This window comes from Notamacropus eugenii, chromosome 3, assembly GCF_028372415.1.
Source record: "Notamacropus eugenii isolate mMacEug1 chromosome 3, mMacEug1.pri_v2, whole genome shotgun sequence".
NCBI classification, from domain to species: Eukaryota; Metazoa; Chordata; class Mammalia; order Diprotodontia; family Macropodidae; genus Notamacropus; species Notamacropus eugenii.
In genome coordinates this window covers 300,967,309-300,986,887 of record NC_092874.1, presented here as the reverse complement: position 1 = coordinate 300,986,887, position 19,579 = coordinate 300,967,309, and the positions used below count along the sequence as shown (strand labels likewise).

The 19,579-nt window shown below is 53.8% G+C and overlaps 2 protein-coding genes and 1 long non-coding RNA gene across 8 annotated transcripts in view; 1 reads left to right on the top strand and 2 right to left on the bottom strand.

The window, feature by feature from the left end:
- Positions 1 to 5,345, bottom strand: part of SEPTIN3 (septin 3) — a 25,120-nt gene extending 19,775 nt beyond the window's left edge. For 3 of the 6 annotated variants that reach the window (XM_072596293.1, XM_072596295.1, XM_072596294.1), the window contains exons 1-2: positions 3,602 to 5,345; positions 2,643 to 2,708 (exon numbers count right to left, since the gene is read on the bottom strand). In XM_072596293.1, coding sequence (XP_072452394.1) covers positions 2,643 to 2,708; positions 3,602 to 5,330 — 1,795 coding nt within the window. In that variant the 5' untranslated portion in view covers positions 5,331 to 5,345. Of the gene's footprint in view, positions 1 to 742; positions 1,003 to 2,642; positions 2,709 to 2,935; positions 3,055 to 3,085; positions 3,202 to 3,601 lie in introns of those variants that run through there. The other 3 variants (XM_072596296.1, XM_072596297.1, XM_072596298.1) reach the window with 3 other exon arrangements.
- Positions 4,175 to 15,515, top strand: LOC140496503 (uncharacterized). Its single transcript, XR_011964277.1, has 5 exons — positions 4,175 to 4,300; positions 4,386 to 4,691; positions 9,571 to 10,541; positions 10,945 to 11,160; positions 11,974 to 15,515. It is a non-coding gene; the product is annotated as an uncharacterized lncRNA (long non-coding RNA).
- On the bottom strand, positions 15,489 to 19,579 carry SMIM45 (small integral membrane protein 45). The gene is made up of 2 exons (XM_072596311.1): positions 19,455 to 19,579; positions 15,489 to 17,711 (listed from the first exon to the last, which is right to left on the bottom strand). The coding sequence occupies exon 2, from the start codon at positions 17,699 to 17,701 to the stop codon at positions 17,489 to 17,491; it is 213 nt and encodes a 70-aa protein (XP_072452412.1). The 5' UTR covers positions 17,702 to 17,711; positions 19,455 to 19,579; the 3' UTR covers positions 15,489 to 17,488.

Sequence of the window (19,579 nt, the reverse complement as noted above, 5' to 3'; positions counted from 1 at the left end):
AGATCCCATGACCCAGAGTCTACCCCAGTCTTGGATCTCTGTACAGAAAGGAGCTGTCACCTCCCCTTCCCTCTCCCCTCCCAAGGAGGCCATTCTGGGTACCTTCCCCACTGGTCATGCAAGTATGGAAGCCTGTGGGGGCTCTGGGCTAGGGGTTTGGGGCTGGGGAACCCTCTGCACTCTGTGTATGTGCGTGTGTGTGTGTGTGTGTGTTGTGTGTGCAGCGGCTGTGTTCCCTATGTGAGTATGTCCTTGAGCTGTGCCTGGTATGGACAACATCCATGTCAGGGTCTTGGGTGGTCATGTGTTACTGTGGGCTCCTCCGGGAGTCTGTGTGTGCATGCGTGTGTGTGTGTGTGTGTGAGTGTGAGCACCGTGTCCTGAGTCTCTTGCCTTGGTTATCAAGCCTGTCTCTACATGTAGGTGCCTGAGGGGTGGGGGGAAGGAGGGAATGAAAGAGAAAGGCCCCCCTTCTCCCCCCATCCCTCTTATTTGTCTCTTCGCCTGTGCATCTTGCCATGTCAGTGTGTGTGTGTGTGTGTGTGTGTGTGTGTGTGTGTGTGTGTGTGTGTGCATATCCACGGAGCTGCCCTCCCGCCAGTCTCTGGGGGCAGGGCCGGGCGGTAGCTGCTGGGGCCAGGACCGTGGTCTTGGTGGTGGCAGGCAGACCCTCACCCTATCTGTCCCCTTCCCTCCTCGCCAGCCGGCTCCCAGCGCCTGGAGCCCAGAGCCTGGCCCCTACCTTTGGACATGAATCCTCCTTTGTCTTTGGAGATGCTCTTGGTGTGGGGGGGCTGGGCGCTGGGTGCGCAGGGCTAGTGGCTCTGCTCCCCACTCAGACAGGGGGGGCCCAGCCCTGGCCCTGGCCTCCCTCCCTCCTCTGCTCGCCTTCCCCCTTGGCCCCAGCAGCCAGGCACAGATGGGGAGAGAGGGAGGCAGGCAGGCAGGCAGACAGGAGAGAAAAGAAGGAAGGAAGGATGCCGCCGCCACCGCCTCACTACTGGGATCTGCCACCGGCACCACGTGATGCGCATGTTAACCATCCCGCAGATCCTCCCCCCCATCCCAATGCCCATCCCCACCCCACTGCGGGGGACTCCGCCCCCTTCCCCTTCTGCACCCCTGCCATGGGCAGAAGAGGTAGACCCTTGGGGAATCAGGAGCTAGCCAGAGGCTGGGGTGGGGGGACTCTGAGCCCTGGGGCCCCAAGGCCCCTCTGACAGCAGCTGAGAGACCTTCAGCAAGGAGCCAGTCACAACAGGCAGGCAAAGTCAGTGACAATAAAAGAGGGAACAACAGAGATGCTCATGTCTCTGGGTCTCACCTTGCACATCTGTAAAATGGGACCCATGATTCTGCTCCCTCCCTCCCTCACAAAGCTATGCACAAAGAGAACACTGCTATTAAATGGGGGGGGCGGTGGCGGTGTGTGTACCAGATGATGTATCTCAGTCCCTCAGGGTCTGGCCACTTCATGAAATCCAACTTCCTCATTTTAGAGGAAACTGAGGAAGGGACTGGCCCAGGATCAGGCCAGTGGTCAGGGCCAGAGCACAGATTTGGAGACCAGGTGCTCTCATTTTAAATCCAGAGCTCTTCAGGCCCCACACTGTGCTGCCCCCAGGAGTGCCTGGTGGGGAGGGGGCAGGCTTGGGGACGTGCATGAACCACCTTCCCTCAGGACCCAGCCTTGGACTGGAGGGACAAGGCCAAGAGAACAGAAGAGAAATGAACTAAGTCCCACCATTAACGCACAGGCCTTGGCCAAGTCACAGGATGAAATAGTTGAAAGAGAACTCAGAAGTCAGCTCATCCAACCCCCTCATCTTACAGCCAGGGAAACTGAGGCCCAGTGAGGGGAAGGAACTTGCTCTCCAGTCACAGCATAATCATTTCCAGAGCCAGGAGGCCAGTTCCTGCAGCCTCAGAGGCCTTCCCTGTCTCAGCCTCCATCTGCTCATCTGTCTAATAGGACCAAGGGTCCCAGCTCTGCCTCCCTCCAAGTTCTCTTGTGAGGTTCAGATGGACTTAACCGGGTTTGACAGGAGGACTCTTAATCTACAGAATGAGGGGCCCAAAGTTCCTTCTAGTCCCTGTCCAGAAGCCCAGAGGCCAGAGCTCTGGGTGAGACTCCAGGACAAACTTGCTGTGTGGCAATAGGTATCTCTAATCATATAGGGACTATTTCTAAGGCTCCTTGGGACTCCAAAGGTCCATGGTCCCCTGACATCTGGGGCAGGCATGATGGCAGCAGAGGAGAGATGCCCCTCTCAGGGCAAGCAAAGCCTCTGAGGGCCTGGGCATGACCTCAAAGGGCAGAGGCCAACCCCAAGGCCTCCCAGGTTTCCCTGACTCCTCTTTCTCCTGGACTACTGCCTCTGAAGTTAAGGAAACTCAAGGATAAGGCCCACAGGGGTCACTGCGGGGACCGGACGGGTGAGTGGAGACAGAGCCCCAGCTTGACCCAAGTGACCTTCACAGTCCCCTAAGTCTGGACCATCTCATCTTCCCAGGACAGGGCTGCCCTCTGCAACCTCTCAGGCAGGAGACCACACAGCCCTGGCTCTAATATCTCAGGACAGGGAGCTCACTCCCTCACAACACATTCCAACCAGGACTCCCAAGGTTAGTCCTAAACTTACCTCGTCTAAACTTCCAAGATAATCCTTCCATCTTCACCATCCAGTTAGGTCTCAATGGGTGGAACCCTGAAAAGTCAGATCAGAGAAAGGATGAGTGGAAGTCAGCCTTCGGGGGACCCAGCTGTGCCTTTCACAAAGTGAATCCTTTCCTGCAACAGCAATGGTTGGGAAGTCAGATGGTTACCTTCTCTGGTCTGTATAAAGCAAGGTCCACCTCAATCCAACACAAGCCCCAGACACCCCAATCCTGGCCCCACCTCTATCCTTCTGCAGGTTTCTTGCACCTGTCCCACCTCCATATGCCTTGGCATCCAGAGACCCTGGCCTCCTGGCTGTACTTCAAACAAGACCTTCATCTCCAGCCTCCAGACATTTGCACTGGCTGACCTCCATGCCTGGAAGACTTTCCCTCTAGCCTTCTTTCATATCCCATCTAGTCTCACCTTCTACTGGAAGCTTCTTCTGATGCCCCTCCCCTCTGTGTATTCTCCCCACATTATCGTCCTTAGTTTGCAAGCTCTCTCCCCACTGCACAGGAGCTTCTCTCATTGCCCACTGTACTTGGCAGAGGGCCCAGCACAGAGTAGGCACTGGATAACTGCTTCCTGATTTGCTGTGGCTGGGGGTGGGAGGGTGACAATGCCCACTCGGCCCCTCCTAACTTTCTGAGGAAGGGAGGGAGAACGAGCCCCCCTCACAGCCAGCAGGGATCCCCTTTGGCCAGATTAGACTCAGAAAGCTTTCTAGGTCTTCCCAGGAGGCACTGCATCTTAGCTGGAGGTGGGAGATGGAATGGGGTCATTGTCCTTTACCCAGCCCCCTTCACCAGCCCTGGGTTAAGCCCCTCTGCCCCTCCCCAGATCCCCCCTCTCTCTGGGTCCAGCCTCCAGGCCTCTAGGCTTCTCCCCAGCCTTGGGGAGCCAGCTTGGCCCCAAAGTGCCAGACTCCTGTTCATTTACCTTTATGAGCTACCGCCAGGTCCAGGGCGTCCAGGTCATCCAGGTCAGCAGCTCTTTCTGTAGGCAAAGCTTGGGGGGCAGTTGTGGCTTCTTCCTCTTCTGACTCTGGGGTGTCTGACTCTGAGGTGTGGTCTGGCATGCCTAAGATGGAGCCTACGTCTGTCATGATTGGGACAATGGCTGGCATGGGGGGCTTGAAGGCTGCCCCTGGAGTGGCTGGGACGGTGCCACTATCTGTTAGGTGGGCGACCATGGTTCTGTGTGATGTGGCTTTCTGGGGGGTGACCAAGACCATTGCTGTGCATGGCTGGGCTCGTCTAGGCATCGGCAGGCCCATGGTTGCCCTTGGCAAGGCTGAAGATATATCTATACCTGGAACGGTAAACACGACCTTGGCATCTTTGGAAGCCAGGTTCCTGGCTGTGTGGGACGTGGCCAGGATCATTGTGGTACACGGTGCCCCTCGGTCCGCTGCAGCTGCCAAGGGGCCAATGCTTTTGTCCAGCATGACAATGGTGTTGGCTGGGTGTGCTTGAGCTGGACCTGGGAGTGGTCCTGGTGTAGACAAAACACTTCCTGGCTTTGCTGTGGCTGGCACTGTGGCATGGCTAGGCAGAGGCAGGACCATGGCTGTTAAGGTTGAGGCTGGTGAGCCTTTCCCTGGGCCTGAGGTGGCCACAACCCTGGCTGCGCAGGCAGGTAGGGTATGCAGGGAGAGGTCGGTGGCTGGGTTGGGGGCTGGCCCTGGCCTGGGTTGGTGCCCCACTCCACCCTGTTTCTCCAGATCAGTGACTTGGAAGAATGTGACAGTCTTCCTTGACAAAGTCCTGTCCTCTTCAGCCTCAGCTATGGTGGAGGGAGCTGGGCCCATGGCTGATTCGGACTCCGTTGGGCCTGGGCCTACGTCTGACCTGGCTGAGCCTGCAGCTATCCCTGGCGGGGCTGGATCCATGATGGTACCTAACGTGCCTGGGGTGACAACTGGGTCATCAACCCTCCCTGACCTGGCCAATGTGATCTTTCCTGACTTGAACAGCCCCGAGGCTGGGATGACCCTTCCAGATGGTAGCCGGAGCCTGGGGATGCCCAGGTGCTGGGTCCCCACCCTCCCGGGGGAGCCTAGGCTGAGTGTCCTGGAAGTATACCGGAATGGGAGCCCAATGCCAGCAGGGGTGGATGGGCTCTGAGCTGAGCACGGCTGTAATGGAAGGGTCAGATGTGAGGTCAGCAGGGGCTTCTCCAAAACAGGAGCCCCTGTGGGCCCAATGGGATTGGGGTTTCCAGGACTCGCAGAGTGCACCCTAATGATGGGCTCCAGGGATGCAGGGGGTGCCCCTGGAATGAGAGACTCCCCTTTCTCCTGGGCACTCCCTTTCCTATCTCTAACAGCTGCCTCATGCTGAGGGGAAGATCCTGAGCCAGAGGTGGCCTCCCGGTGGCTATGGTGATGAAGGGTAAAGGAGAGAGAGCTGAGCTTCCTGGGCACAGGGCTGCTAGTGGGGCGAAGCATGGCCCTTCTGGCAGTGCCAGGCTCGCTGGACCTAGCTCTGGCCCCAGCCTGGCTCAGGGGGAGAGGGAGGTGACTTGTGATGGTGCCAAGGCTCAAGGTCTTCCTGGACCCAGGACTGAGGGGGGGTGAGGCCACAGGGATCCCCGAGGGACGACTGAGGTGAAGAGGGGCCTCGCCTGGCTGCTGGTTCCCAGGAGGGGAAGTTCGGTTTCGGTCCATCTGGGCTCCTCAGGCTTCTCCCTGAGGAAAAGGGGGTTGTGGCCATGACCAGGGAGTCTGCCCAGCCTGCCCTGGCGCCTGCCTCCCTGCCCATACCTGAGGCTTCTGCAGAGAAGGCCAAGCTTGAGGGTTGTGGCCTGAGTGGATACTCCACTTCTGTTCCAGGCTCCCTCTGATACCCACCCCTGGAGACAAATGTGTCTGCCCCTACTCCCCCAGCCCCTCCCTTACCCCCTCTTAGGGTCATAGAATCATAGGAGAATAGATTTAGGACCGAAAGGGACTTCAGAGGCCAGTTAGCCCAACCCCATCATTTCACAGATGGGAAAACTGAGGCACAGAGATGGTGAGTGACTTGCCCAAAGTCAACCTTGCTCTTGAATGCACTCTTCACTGCAGACCTCCACTTTCCCACCTACCTACTCACCAGCAGACATACACTCCTATGGACCTTTTGGCTTCCCAGATTACCCTTGAATTTTAGAATGAGAAGGGACAGAAGGAACTATAGTTTGTCTTGACAGCCACAGGCCTATACTATGCCCCATCCCCACCAAAGAAAAGACACTGGAGCTGCCCTGCAAGGGAGTGAGCAGCCCACCAGTAAAAGTATTCAAGTAGAAGATGGGTGGGCAGCTGTCAGGGAGGTGTGCCCCTCTCACACCCACACCCCCAGCTCACTCAGGAATGTAGAATCAGAAGGGATCAGATGAGGTCCTGTCCCTAAACACTTTGCTAGCCTGAAATGCTGCCTGTAAAAAAATAAGCAAATCACTATTGTTGCTAAGTGGTGGCCTGTTCTGGGGGATGGGGGCGGGGCACAGTGCAGCAGGGGTGAGGGGCAGGGGTTGGCCAGCAATAGGGCCACAGACAGCTTTTAGGGTGTTAAGATTTGCAAAGCACTTTAACATGGAATAGAATCGTTTACAATTTGATCCACTATGACCATCTTGGGAGGGAGGCGTTATTATTACCCCCTTTTAACAGCTAAAGAAACTGAGGCAGACAGCGGGGAAGTCCACAGCTGTGCATGTCTGAGGCTAGACTGGTGCTGAGGTCTCTCTCTCCCCAGCCTCAGTGTGCCCCCATGGGGGGTGGCCTCCTGCCTCCTTTCCTGATGAGGGTTGTGTGGGCCTGAGTGAGGGAGGCTTCATTGCCTTACAAGGCCAAAGAGACCCCAAGAGGAGCTCTGAGGACAAATCTCTTCCCTAAGATAGAGGGCTCTTGGCCAGGGACTTGAAAAGTTGGGAATCATGTTTTTGTCTTAGCCTCAGTTTTCTTACCTGTAGAATAGGGATAAATCCCTGTCATGCATACCTCAGAGGGTAAAATGAGGTCCTGTCTATAAACAGCTTTGCAGGCCTTAAAGTTCTATATGAGAAGCAAGCTATTATTATTCGTTATCATTCCTGACAAATGTTGGCCTGTTCCTATTTGGCAATGTCACTGATGAACTGTTTGCCAAGCTAGAAACGATGGGAACTGAGGGAGTGACTACACTGTCTTAGAGTTGGGGAGTCAGTGAAATTGCTCTCTGCAAAGCCCTGACAGCAGAGGTTGGTGGCCTTTCTCAGCCCTCACTCACCCTGAGCTCTCTGCAGTCTCTGACACTGTGGATCTCTCTCTCTCTCTGCCTCAGTTCCCTTTTTTCTCTAGGTTTTTGGGGACATCTTCTCTCCTGGCCTCCTCCTCCTCCTCTGCCTCCTTTAACCACAGGTGGCTCAGGGCTCAGGTCTGGGCCCTTAGCTACTTGGTGATCTCACCAGTCCCTATGGATTGAATTATCTTTATGCTAATGATTTCAAATCCACTTTTCTTGCTCCATTCTGCCTCCTGACTCCCAATCTCACATCTCCAGCTGCCTTTCAGATGTGACAAAATGAATGTCCAGGAGGCATCTTCAACTGAACATGTCCAAAACAGAACTCAATATCTTTCTCCCTAAACCCTCCTTCCTCCTACCTTCCCTATTACTGTAGAGGGCAACACCATCCTCCCAGTCCCTCAGGCTCCCACCCTTGGAGTCATCTGAGAGTTCCCACTCTCTCTCATCCCCAGACCCAATATGGCCCCAAGGCCTATTGAGTTCTCCTTTGCAGCTTCTCTCCAATACACTCCTTTCTCTCCTCTGACATTCTCCCTACCCCAGTGTAAGCCCTGGCCACCTCATGCCTGAAGAGTGGCAATAGCCACTGGGCAGTCTCAGTCCATCCTCCAACCACCAAAGTGACTTTCCTAAAGCCCAGGTCTGATCAGGTTACCCATCTCCCCACACACACTCCATAACCTCCAGGGGCTAACAGTGACATGCAGGAGCAAACACAAAGTGCTCTGTTTGGCCTCCAGAGCCCTCATAACTGACCCTCTCCTCCCTTCTCAGTCTTCTTGGCCCACCTTCCCCCAACACAGTGACCTGGCATCCGAGAACAACACCCTCCATCTCAGGGGTGCAGATATTTTGTCTGACTGTCCTCCATTCCAGTCCCAACTAAAATCCTGCCTTCCACAGGAAGCTCCCCAAAACCCTCCTCATGTTAGTGCCTTTCCTCTGTTAACTGTTTCCAATTTATTCTGAATATTGCTTGTTTCTATCTCCCCCATTAGATGGTGAGCTCCTTAAGGGCAGGGGCTGCCTTTTACCTTTCTTTGGATCCCCAGTGGCTTAACACAGTGCCTGAAGCATAGTAGTAGTAGTAGTAGTAGTGGTGGTGGTGGTGGTGGTGGTGGTGGTGGTGGTAGTAGTAGTAGTGGTGGTAGTGGTGGTGGTGGTAGTAGTAGTAGTAATAGTAGTAGTAATAACAGTTAACATTATATAAGCCCTTTCCAATCATTGTCTCATTTGATCCTCACAACTTTGGGAGGTGGTAGCTATTATTCCCTCATTTTGTCACTTAACAAACAATTATCTTGTCCACTGTCTTGATGATAGATAAGGAAGGGTGAAGTGGGCTTTTTTGACAGCTAGGTTCTTGGGAGATCAGATTCCAAAGCCTTCCCAGGAAGGAAAAGTAGAGCTAAGAATCTGGGCTAAGAATCTACAGGAAAGGTCAGTCCAAAGGGGACAGCAGGCATTCAAGCATGAAATGCTAATGTTAAAAACATAAAGGATTCAGAAAAAAGGCCAACATGGCTGCACCGAGCCAACTTGGATTTTCAAAAGTCAAACAGAAAGATCACCAGAAAAATATGTAATTTGAAAATAAGGTGGTAAATGGGTAGTGAGAGTGAGGGGTAAGGCTGAATGGGTGCCCACAGAATGTTTAAGAGATCAAGAGGATTCCCCAGTAGAGAAATGGTCAGAGGATATGAAAAGACAGTTCACAAGGAAATAAATTCATGTGATCAATAATCAGATGAAAAAAATTCTCTATACAAAAGAAAATAACAAAAAATGTCAATAATGATTAGAGAAATGAAAGTTAAAGCAACTTTCAGGTCCCACCTTCCACACATTAGATGAGTAACGATAAAAGAGGAAATGGCAAATGTTGGCCAGGCTGTGGAGAAGCAGGCATGTTGAGCTCAAGTAAGTGTGCATTCCCTTTGGCCCAGAGATGTCCGTGCTGGGCCCATACCCCAAAGACATCAGAGGGGGAGGAAAAGCACCCACATGCACAAAGCTGCTACAGTCGCTCTTTTCATAGTAGCAAAGAGGGAATTGAGGGGATGGCCATCACTTGGGGATGGCTGAACAAGTCAAGGCATATGAATGTGACAAAGACTATTGTCCTATAAGAAAACAAGGAAGAGGGTCATTTCAGAGAAGACTGGGAAGGTCAGCATGAACTGATGCAGAGGGAAGGGAGCAGAACTAGGAAAACAATATAATAGTAACAAAGTAACAACACAAAGAAAACAAGATAATAAAGACTCACAGCCCTGGAAGGCGTGAGAGAGCTGGCCTGGGCCAAGATCAAGTCTTATTCCAGAGGGCCCATGATGAAGGAGATAATAGAGGGATTCCAAGGTGTGAGACACGGCCAACACTAGATCCTTTATGGGAGAGCAGGGGTGGCTTTCTTTTTCTGTTTTTCTTTTTGTTCAATTGAAATAGAGGGTAGGAAAGAAAATAAAAGTTTGTTCATTGGAAAAATAATATGATGAAATTCTTCAAAATAAAATACCTGGAGGGTTCCTCTGCAGAGGTGAGACACTGTGGGTGTGGGACATTTGTCTTAGTTGATCAGATTTAGCGGGATGCTGACAATCGTTTTTTCTCTTTTTTTACACTTTGTTAAAGGATGCATCTCTGAGAGGAGGCATATTTGGAAATGAAGAGGATGTAAAAAACAATATTTTATTTAAAATTTTAAAAATGAAGAGGATACCTTCATTGATTATATTTTAAATGTGGAGCAGATCTCCAGGGCATTGGGTAGAATGTCTATGGATGATCCTCAAGACCCAATGGATAAGTTATCCTGGATAAATGGATGAGGCCAAGACCAAGAATTTTGATAAGATTATGGAGTTACTGAGTCACAGATTTAGGGCCTAAAGGAACCTCAGATCAACGGGTCTCATTTTTTTTAATAGAGGAGGAAACTAAGGCCTACAGGTTAAGTGACTTGCCCAAAGTCACAAAGGCTAGAGATGAGATTTGAACCCAGAACCTCTGACTTGAGGAGGAGGTTGGTGTTCTTTCCAAGTTATCTCACTGACTCCCTCCAGAAGATACCAGCAAAGGCAGGTACCTGAGGGCATCATGGTCCTGGGAGACCAAGGCAAGGATGAGTAAAGCCCCAATCCGCCAAGCTGACCACAAAGGAGTTTTCCAGAGCTGCGTAGGGGGAAAGGCAGTTGGGAGCCTTGTTTGGCCCACGGTGAAGGCTGATGGTGAGAACACAGAACTACAATTACCCCTCTCACATCGTAGGGGTTAGGAGCCCCAGTGAGCTGGAATATCTGCCTAAAATGTTTCTGCCTTTCCTTCATACCACAGAAGAAGAATGAATTATTATGGGATTAAAAGATAAAATATGTTGATATTATACAATACTATACGTATATTTTATGCATTTCTGAGTTTCTAAACTTTTTCTGTCATCGGCTGGTCTTCATGTCACCTGAGACTTCCACAAAACTCCCCCCAAATTCCCATTCATTACGTCGATCTGTGTTTGTGGAAACCATGATGGGGAAAGTCTCCAAGTGGAAGGGATAATTGTGTTCTCCTGGATCCAGCTCCTTACCTTAAAGCACTATGGAGAGGTGAACTGTCATTTTTTTGAATTAATAATCTAACGTAATATATATGATCTATATGTTATGAATATATAATCTGTTTGCAAGTATTTGATTAATAAAGCCTGAGCGCTCACAGTGAGAAGCGGAAGTCTAATAAGCGTTTCCACTGCACTAGTTAGCTTAAGTCGTTGGTTTTGCTGCAGGGAGGGAGGCTGGGGTGCCTGCCCCCAAGGAGCTTCCATTCTAATCTCAGCACAGATACCTAAAAGCACCCCACCCCCACCCACCCCCAAGTACCCACCCCTTTGTCCTCACCGCCCTGAGAACTCCCATTTTTAAAGTAAACCTTTAGTACGCTAGGCACTTTTCTTGCAGCACCCCTGTGAGGGAAGGAGTCTGGAAAGACGGCTCTTGTTCCTATTTTCAGAGAGTGCTGAGTGCCGTGACTGGCTCAAGGCCACCCAGCCGACCGGATCTAAGACAGGATTCACACCCAAGTCTTCCTCCGAAGCCGGGTCAAGGCCCCGGGGCTTTGGCAGGGACGCGAGTGACCCCGTCTCGGGGAGGCTCGCCAGGTGGAGCGGACGGTCTTCCCACGCGGGCTTTGGAGTCAGAAGAGGCGGGCTCAGATTCTGAATGACGGGTGAGTCGCTGCACTTGGCCTCAGTTTCCCCACTGGTAAATGGGGAGAGGGTGGTGGGACCCCCGTCCAAAGACCCTTGAACCCTAACTCTAAGATCTTCGATCCTGGATCGCCCCCGCCTTCGGGCCCCCCCCCAGCTGCGTCCAGGAGGAAGCTGGCCCCTAACAGCCCCCCTGGAGGAAGGAAGGGGCACCGGGAGGGGGGCTGGGGGTGGGGCCAGAGGCGGGGGCGGGGCCCCCGGGCCTCTGAAGGCCCTTCCAGGTTCAGACGGGGGTCCCCCTGACTGGGGAAACTGAGGCAGGAAGGGAGCCGCGGCGCCAAGGAGCCGCCCCGCCCCCCACGGGGGCCCGGGCTGGCATGACCAGCCCCTCCCCCATTTCTGACCCCCCCGTGTCCAGGGCCTCTGCCTGGCCGCCCCCTTCTACCCACCCCCTGCCCAGCTCTACCCCGCCCTCTGTCCGCCTGGGGGGTGGGGGGGTGTCCCGGATAAGCCCAGCCCCAGCCCCAGCCCCGCCCTCCAAGCCCCCAGAGCCGGCCCACCTGCTCCCTGGACCTGGCGCCTCCACAGCCGCCGCCCCCTACTGGGGACCTCGGGCTCTGCAGCTGCTCAAGCTCCTCCCAGGGGCGGGGCCTCCTCCCAGAAGCCCCGCCCCACCCCAGCCTCAGCTTCCCGGCCTGTAAAGCCTGGGTTTCCCAGGACCCCCTGCAGCGCCCCCACGGATGTCAGAGCGGGGAGGGGCCTGAGAATTCCGAACGTCGGGGCTGGATGGGCACGTATGCCTCTTCTGTGACCCCCCACTTCCACCCACACAGGCCGTGTCTCTAATCACCACTTCTCTGAGCCTTTCAAGTGGACCAAGCGCTTCCCACTCCACAGCTCAGTGCGGCTTTCCTTCCCATCTCCAGAAGGCCAGTGACTGACTTACACCCGGAGGTGGGGATGGCCAGCTTCTTCTCCACTGCCAGGACCAGGTGTAGGTGTCACCTCCTCCTTTAGCACCCTGGAGCTGGGGGGGGTTCCCCTGACTCCTCCAGCAGCCACCAGGGCCCCTGAGGGACAGAAGGTGGCTCAGACCTGGGACTCTGGGCACCCAGGTTCTAGGCCCAGCTTCATCTCTCTGGGCCTCGGTTTCCTCCTCAGTAGACTGAAGAGGACCTTTAATCCCTTCTAGCCCTAAATCCTATCAAAGGAGTCTGTGATCTGAGTTCAAATTTACCGATATTTACTGTGTGAGCCAAGCCCTGTGCCTCCATTGGAAGGTCCCACTAACATCCATTCAATGATTTAGAGCTGGAAGGAACCTCCCTCCTTTTACATTTGAGGAAACTGAGGCTCTGTAACATTAGGGGACAGGCCCAGAGTCACATGGCTACTAAGTGTCAGAGGCAAGGCTGGAACCCGGGACTTTCTACCCAAGTCCCCTGCTATAGTGGTCTTGGAGAACACTCAGGGTGGTTCTCCCCCCACTTTTTTGAGTTCCAAATTCTCTTCCTCCCTGCAGTCCCTCCCCACCCATGGAGAAAGCAACAAGACACTTATTACATGTGTGAAGTCATGCAAAACATTTCCACACAAAACATTTCCACATTACAGGATGTTGTTTTCAAACCAAAAACAAGCTTATTGCCTTCCTCCAAACCTGCTCTTGCAACAGACATCACCCCTGTATCCCACAGCCTGGAAGGTACTCTCAGGTGTCCTTTGCCTGGCATCCAGTCCCTCCCTGGGTCCCACGAATCCCCTTCTCCTAGGCTGGTTGCCACAACTCCAGTGAAAGGGCCTCTGCATCCCCTGGTCCACCATCACAGCCCCTACCTCCACCTTTTCCCATTCCCAACCATCCTTAGCACTCTCATAACACTCTTCCTAACCTGCACAGATCTGGTGTGCAGCCCATCAGCCCCCAGTCAAGTTCACCATCCTTGGACAGTGTACAATATGGTGCCGCCCAACTTTTCTAAGCTTATCTCACATTACTACCCTCTGTGAACTCTGCACTCTCCTGTCCAAGGCTACCTTCTACATGTTCTCATTGCCTCTGGTGATACAATGTAGGGGAGGGACAGGGTTTTGTTATTCCTTGTATTTGGTAGACAGTCTTGGGACAGGGTCTAAGTCAATGCTGGTTGCTCGACTGGTCTAGTTCTCATGCAACCTGGGCTTCTGCCCACATGCTTCCCTGTGCCCAGAATGACCCTCCCTCACCCCTTGTGCCAACTGAAGTCCTGCCTAGAAAAGTGGAAGGAGCTTTGGAGCCAGACACCTGATTGTGAATCTCTGCTGCTTGGCTGCCTGTGTGACCTTGGACAAGTCATATGACCTCTCTGGGCTCCAGGTCCCCATCTGGAAAATGAGGGGCTTGGGAGAGAAGACGTTAGAGATTACTTGCAGCTCTAAGTCTAGGCTCCATCCGTTAAACCTTACTCAATGTCACCTCCTCCAGGAAGTCTTCCTTGGTCTGCCTCTCTCCCCCTCCCCGAGCTTTTATCCACCAGATTTGTTTGGGCTGGTGGGCTGCTTCTAGGGCACCCCTACTGAACTGTGTGTTACTGGGAGTCACGCTTTAGTTCCCAGGCCTCTCTCTCTGGGTTCTTACAAAAATTGCTGACCATCTCTGTGTCTGAGTCCCCTCATCTGTAAAACAAGAGGGACTCCATAGTGTCTTAGGTCTCCCTCAGAAGGAAATCTAAGAGGCCCTGGTCCTGTGAGACAAAGCCCTAGCCTCCAGCCCCCTAAGCAAGCCTCCATCCACAGGACTTGACACTTACCTTGAACTGAGGAGGGCTGGGCCAAGGGCTAGGGGGCTGCTGGATGGAATGGTGGAAGGATTCAAGTTGGGGCCAGCTCAGTGACCCCCTATGCCCAGGGCCCCCCAGGCAGTAGCAGAGGCTTGGGCCTGGGCCTGTTTTCTTGCAGCTTCAGTGACAAGGCCCCAGGCTCCGGCACCCCACCCCACATCATGCCAACCCCAGGGAGTGGGAGGCAAATGAAAGGAAGGCCTCATCCACCGGAATCTTGGGTCCCCGAGCCAAAGGCCAGGCTGCTAGCTGGGGGAGGGACAGGGAGAAAGCCAGGGACAAGGCATCTCTCTCTGCCAAGACAGCCCAGCCATCCCACCACATCTGGGGGAGGGTCTTGCTGAAGGAAAACTCAAAACTCTGACCTTCAAGAGATCATGGGTTAGAGCAAGAAGAGATCTTAGAAATCCTATAGTCTGCTCCTCTCTCTATTTTAAAATGGGGAAGCTGAGGCCCAGATAGCTTAAGGAACTCATCCAAAATCACATAGTAAGTGGAAGAGTCAGGATTCGAAACCAGACCTCAGATTCCTGAGTCAATAATCATGCTTCCTCCACCCCCAAATCCTTGCTGAGTTCTGTTCTGTGACACCTCACTAAGTAAACAGTGAGTCCCAAGACCCTTCCAAACTGACTGTTCCTCCCCCAGGGAAGGCATTGGTGGGTGGACTGGGGGCTTTGACAGAGTCCCCTCATCCCTCTCTGCCTCCTCAGCTGCCCACTGGCCTGGGTCACCTGAGAGTTGCCATCTGGAAAAGGTCACACACAAGACTGGTTGTGGGCCCTGGCCCTGGCTTTGTCCACAAGGTTCATGATAGTGGCTGCCTGGTTTTTCCCCTTCTCATCTGTCCTCCTCTGTGCCCACCCCCATCCTCTCCCTCCCTCCTTGCTGGCCTGCAGGATTCCCTGCACAGGCAGCTAACCCCAGTAACAAGTGGGGGGACCCTGGAATTCCTCTCCCCAGGTTTGACCTCAAGAGGCCTCCATCCTCTCCCCTCCCCCTTCCCCTTTCCTTTATTGAGGTCCCACTCTTTCTGGGGGTGGGGCATACCTGGGGTGGAGAGCATCAGGAGACATAGCTCCCATCCTACCAGGATCCCTTCCTGGGAGCCCTTGGGGAAGGGGGCAATTAGGGAAGGCCCTGCCTGGTCTCAGTCTCTATCTCCTCAGTCAAATGGGGATGATGGAACCTGACTGTTCACTTCACCAAGCTCTCTTGAGGGGGTCACTTAGCACACTTGAAGAGGGAATCAGGAGTCTCATCGTCACCATTATCGGGTCTCCCTCCCCTGACCCCCCCGCAGGACCACATTGACATTAGTGCTTAGGGTACCAAGATCCTTAGTTGAGAATCAAGACCTGGGTTCTAATCTCTGCCCTGTCTCTTCTACCTGCTGCCTCAGGTTCCTCATCTGTCACACAGGGCTGATTCCAGCTACCCTGCTCACCTCCCCAGTTTAACATGAGCAGCAGAGCAGGGTAGGAATGTAACTCAAAGGCTTTAGGTAATATTGGGACTGCTGAGTGGAGGGACCAGAAAACATTTATTAGCATTTTTTAACAGACAATGAAAGTGGAGGGAGGGGAGATAGCTTGTGTAGCCACATTTCCTATTCACGATTGAAGACTTTCTACAAGAATGATTATGCGGCTGGGGGTCAGTGGTAGTGGTGGTGAGCGAGGCTCTGGTGCTGGAGATGCAGATCATGTATGATTCAGACGGGGCAGCACAGAACCCTGGCATTGGGGCATAGACTGACCAGGGGGCTTCAGACTTGGACTATGTCCTGACCTCAGCTTCAGGGTTAGCTTGGAAGGGGTTTGTAGAAGAGCCTGGGGGTGGGGGTAGGGTGGGAGAGAATCACAGGAGACCAAAACAGACCTTCCCCAGGCCCCCATCCACTCCAGATAAAGACCCACCTTTCACAACCTCACATTTGTGGCCTGAGGAGATCCCACCAAGCCTCTGGGCCTCTTCCCCAAAGCAGACAACTTTGAGCATGACCTACAGCACAATGTCTGCCCTCAGCACCACCACCCCCAGTCTCACACCTCTCACTTACACTGACAACCATATTCTCATAGACACACCCATGCATACCTCTCATCCTCTTCTGATATAAACACCCACCACACACTCCCCAAGTCACACACATGCATGCCCATAATTACCCAAAATCACACAAACTTACACCCACACCTACACACAAACACACCCACACCCCCCCACACACACACCCTTTCAGGTCCTTCTGTTGATACTTAGACCCATAAGCTGCCATCCCATCCACTCACACTCATAGCCATAGGGGACATACTCCTACCCACAAGCCCTACCACTCATACAGATCCCATAGCCCAGAGGTTCCTCCCCCCTCTACTGACCCAAGCCCATGCAGACAGCAGGACCCTTTTATAGGACCTGAAGCCCAGTATGGAGGAAGGACAAGTGGAGGCCAAAGTCCAGATCCTAGGGAAGAAGAGGGACAGATCCCCCCAGTTTCCCAGACTGTGCCCATCCTTAAAAGGATGATGGGGATGGCCTGGTCGTTCCTTCTCCAAGTTCTTCCTTGGTCAGGACTTCCTTTCTCTGTTCTAAGCCTGAGCCCTCTCTTCCCCAGGGATGGAGGCATTGCTGGGTTGGGAGGAGGGTTCTCAGAGCCCCTGAGACCTGCCAAAGGCCCAGGACCCAAGAATACAGATCTCAGGAATGCCCTCTCGCCAGAGTGGACAGGGCTGCCAATGTCCTGGGCTCCTGACCCCCTACCACCAGCTCATGCCTTCACAGACTACTCTCCTGGACTGGGACTCTACTCCTAGCGGTGAGTGTGTCTGAAGGGCAGGAGTGATGTTCCCCAGTGGCTCATAGCAGATAGAAATGGCAGTGCCTGGGTTGCTCATGTTCCCCTCCCCTCCACATACACACATACAGTGTGGGAAGAAGGACTGCTGAGCTGGTGTTGGTGGGCAGTGGTTGGCCACTCAACCAGGGGAATGACTCACATTTGGGGAATAGCTATTAGCACAAGACAGGGGGATGCTTGGAGACTCGAGGACCAACCAGTACCAGTGATCAGTTGGCACAGTGATGGACACAGGGCTTATCTCTGCTTCCTTAGAAGCTGGCCCCTCTTGTGGGACTCTGGGAGTGGAGGAGGGGTAGACACAAGAGACCTCAGCCAGCCCATCTTCCATGTCCCCTCCCTTGGGAGACAGAGATGAGAAGAACGAGGGAGCTGGCCAAGACTGGGGACATCAGGCCTCAGAGGGGGTCTGGCAGTTTGGTTCCACTCTGGGGGGGCCTGGGCTGGCAGAGATCTGTGGGGTCTGTGCTGGATGGTAGATGCTAGAGCAGGGATATCCAGGGAGCAAGTGACTGTGACTAGGAAGCCAGAGGCAGAGGACCAGGGAACATAGTGGCTAGATCTGGCTCCGGCCCAGACCAGCCCTATAAAGGGTGACCCGCCATGGCAGCAGGGGTCTTTGTCCCTCAGGCTGTCTCTGCTCCCAGGCCTGTGCTCTCAGACTCATCAGACATCAGGGCTCCCAAATGCCAGGTTGTCACGGATCATCAGGGTCTTGCGGAAGTTCCGGTCCAGGAGGGGTCTTTGTGTTCGCCACTTGTGCGCTTCCCGCAATCCAGGCTCAAAGTAGTAGATGCAGGCCCCAAAGCCAACCAAGATAAGGATGGAGATCATGAGGTAGACGGGCACAAACCAGTCCAGGAAATGCGGCATGGCCATCCTGCAGCTTCTGAGGACAGAAGAGGAATCATACCCATAGCACACATTTACAACCACAACCGCTCTTTGCACAGTCTGAAAAATGTTATCACATCCATTTTGTGTCTGAGGAAACTGAGGCTCATAGGGGGCAGCCAGTGAGTGTCAGAGATAAGTCAAAGGTAGGTCTGGTCTGATCCCCATTCAGGTACATTCATCCCACTGGGCCTTTTACCAGGCAAGCTCCCATCCACGGTGGAGACACACCCCCAGGGGCCTTTCACTGTGGGCACTGCTTGGCCTGCTGGAGAGAGATATCCAGCTCAGGCATGGAACAGAGCCACAATCTTCCAGCGCTGAGGTTCTAGGGTTCTTGCCATGAGTGAGTGTTGGAGGAGCAGGCAGAGGGAGGACTCCAGCTGGCTGGGGCTGGCAGCGACCCTGGGCCAGGACCCATCCTCCCCCTAAACTGCAGAGGAGGAAGCAGAATGATCCACTCAGGGCTCTGGGCCAGAGGACAAGGGGTTGGGGGCATCAGTGCCTTTACTGATTTCCTGAGGGTGCTTAGTCATGAGTGCTAGCTTTGGAGTCAGGAAGGCCCGGGTACAGAGCCTGCCTTTGTCACTTACTCAGTTGTGTGAGCCTCAGTCTTCCCATCTGTAAAATGGGAGTAAGAATTCTTGCATAACTTACTGCTCAGAGTTGTGAGGAAAGTGCTTAGTAACCCTGAAAGCCCTGAGGAAATGAGAGCCAGTGTTTGTGAGACCTAAGGGAGGCCGGCTAGAAGGGCACTTGGGGGGGGGGCAGCACCTTTGCCCCCAGAATCTCTTTGGCCATTAGGGAAGAAAAGGACTTTGTCTCGAATGACCTAGATTTGGTGGAGCAAAGTCTTTCTTACGGGGCTCCTCCTACTGCCCCATCTCCAGTGGGCATCCTACAGCTAGTTTCACACCTCCCTCCAAAGATCTCCAGGCTCTAGACAGCCATCCCAAGAACTCCCTTTCCCCTTGGGTAAAGCTAAGACCTGCAGAGGTTGTTGCCTAGAGGCAGGGGCAGCCCCTGGGAACAGGAATCCAGGTATCCTGGCCCTTCCTCCACACAGTTCCCCACAGACCAACCAGTCTCCCTGGAGAGCCAAATACAGATTCTGAAAACACCTCCCGCATTTCCTGGAAGGAACCCAGCAGGGACTCAGAGGTCTCCTCTCCAGCCTCCCGCAGATTGGTCAGTGAGGAGTTTGGGGAGTTAGGGTGCCGGGAGGTTGATTTTGCCAGACAGAGCTTGGGACCCTCCTAGGAGTCCTTCAGTGCCCAAGGCGCCTCAGGCTGAGAAGAATCACCACGTGTTTCATGGTTTACCCTCAAAACAACTCTCACTTACTTAAAGAGAATGGAAGGAATTCTAAACCACTCTCTTTGAGCAGCAGGACACAGCAAGGATGGTGAGTCCCACCCACTTTTCAGAGGTAAAATGATTGGGCCAAGGTCACTCAGCTGGTGCAGCCAGCCAGGTCTCTGAGTGCAATTCAGTTGTTTTCACCATGCCTGACTTTGCCTCCAACCCTTAGGCTATGGGAGAAAGGTCGCCACTTCTCCAACCCTCCCCTCCCCTGCCACACCTCTCAGCTTCTTGGGGTTCAGGTAGCACTAGGTGGCATCTCTGATCTCTTTGTTCCTGCAGAACCTCCAATTCAGTTTGGCCTCTTGGCAGCCAAGCCCAAGCTGGCATCTCTCCCTGCCCACCAGAGGTGCTCCGGTCCCTGTCCCTGGCTCACCTCAGGCTGTGGGCATTCTCAGCCCCGGATCCAGGTGCAGCTCTTGGCTTAACTGGGGCCTAGGGGCACGCCTTGGAGACACTACCATCTGCAGGCGGAGATGGATGCTTGTCCCCAGGGCTCAG

What these genes read in the sequence shown, in the direction of transcription:
- SMIM45 (XM_072596311.1), bottom strand. Translation starts at nt 17,701, where the DNA reads ATGGCCATGCCGCATTTCCTGGACTGGTTTGTGCCCGTCTACCTCATG.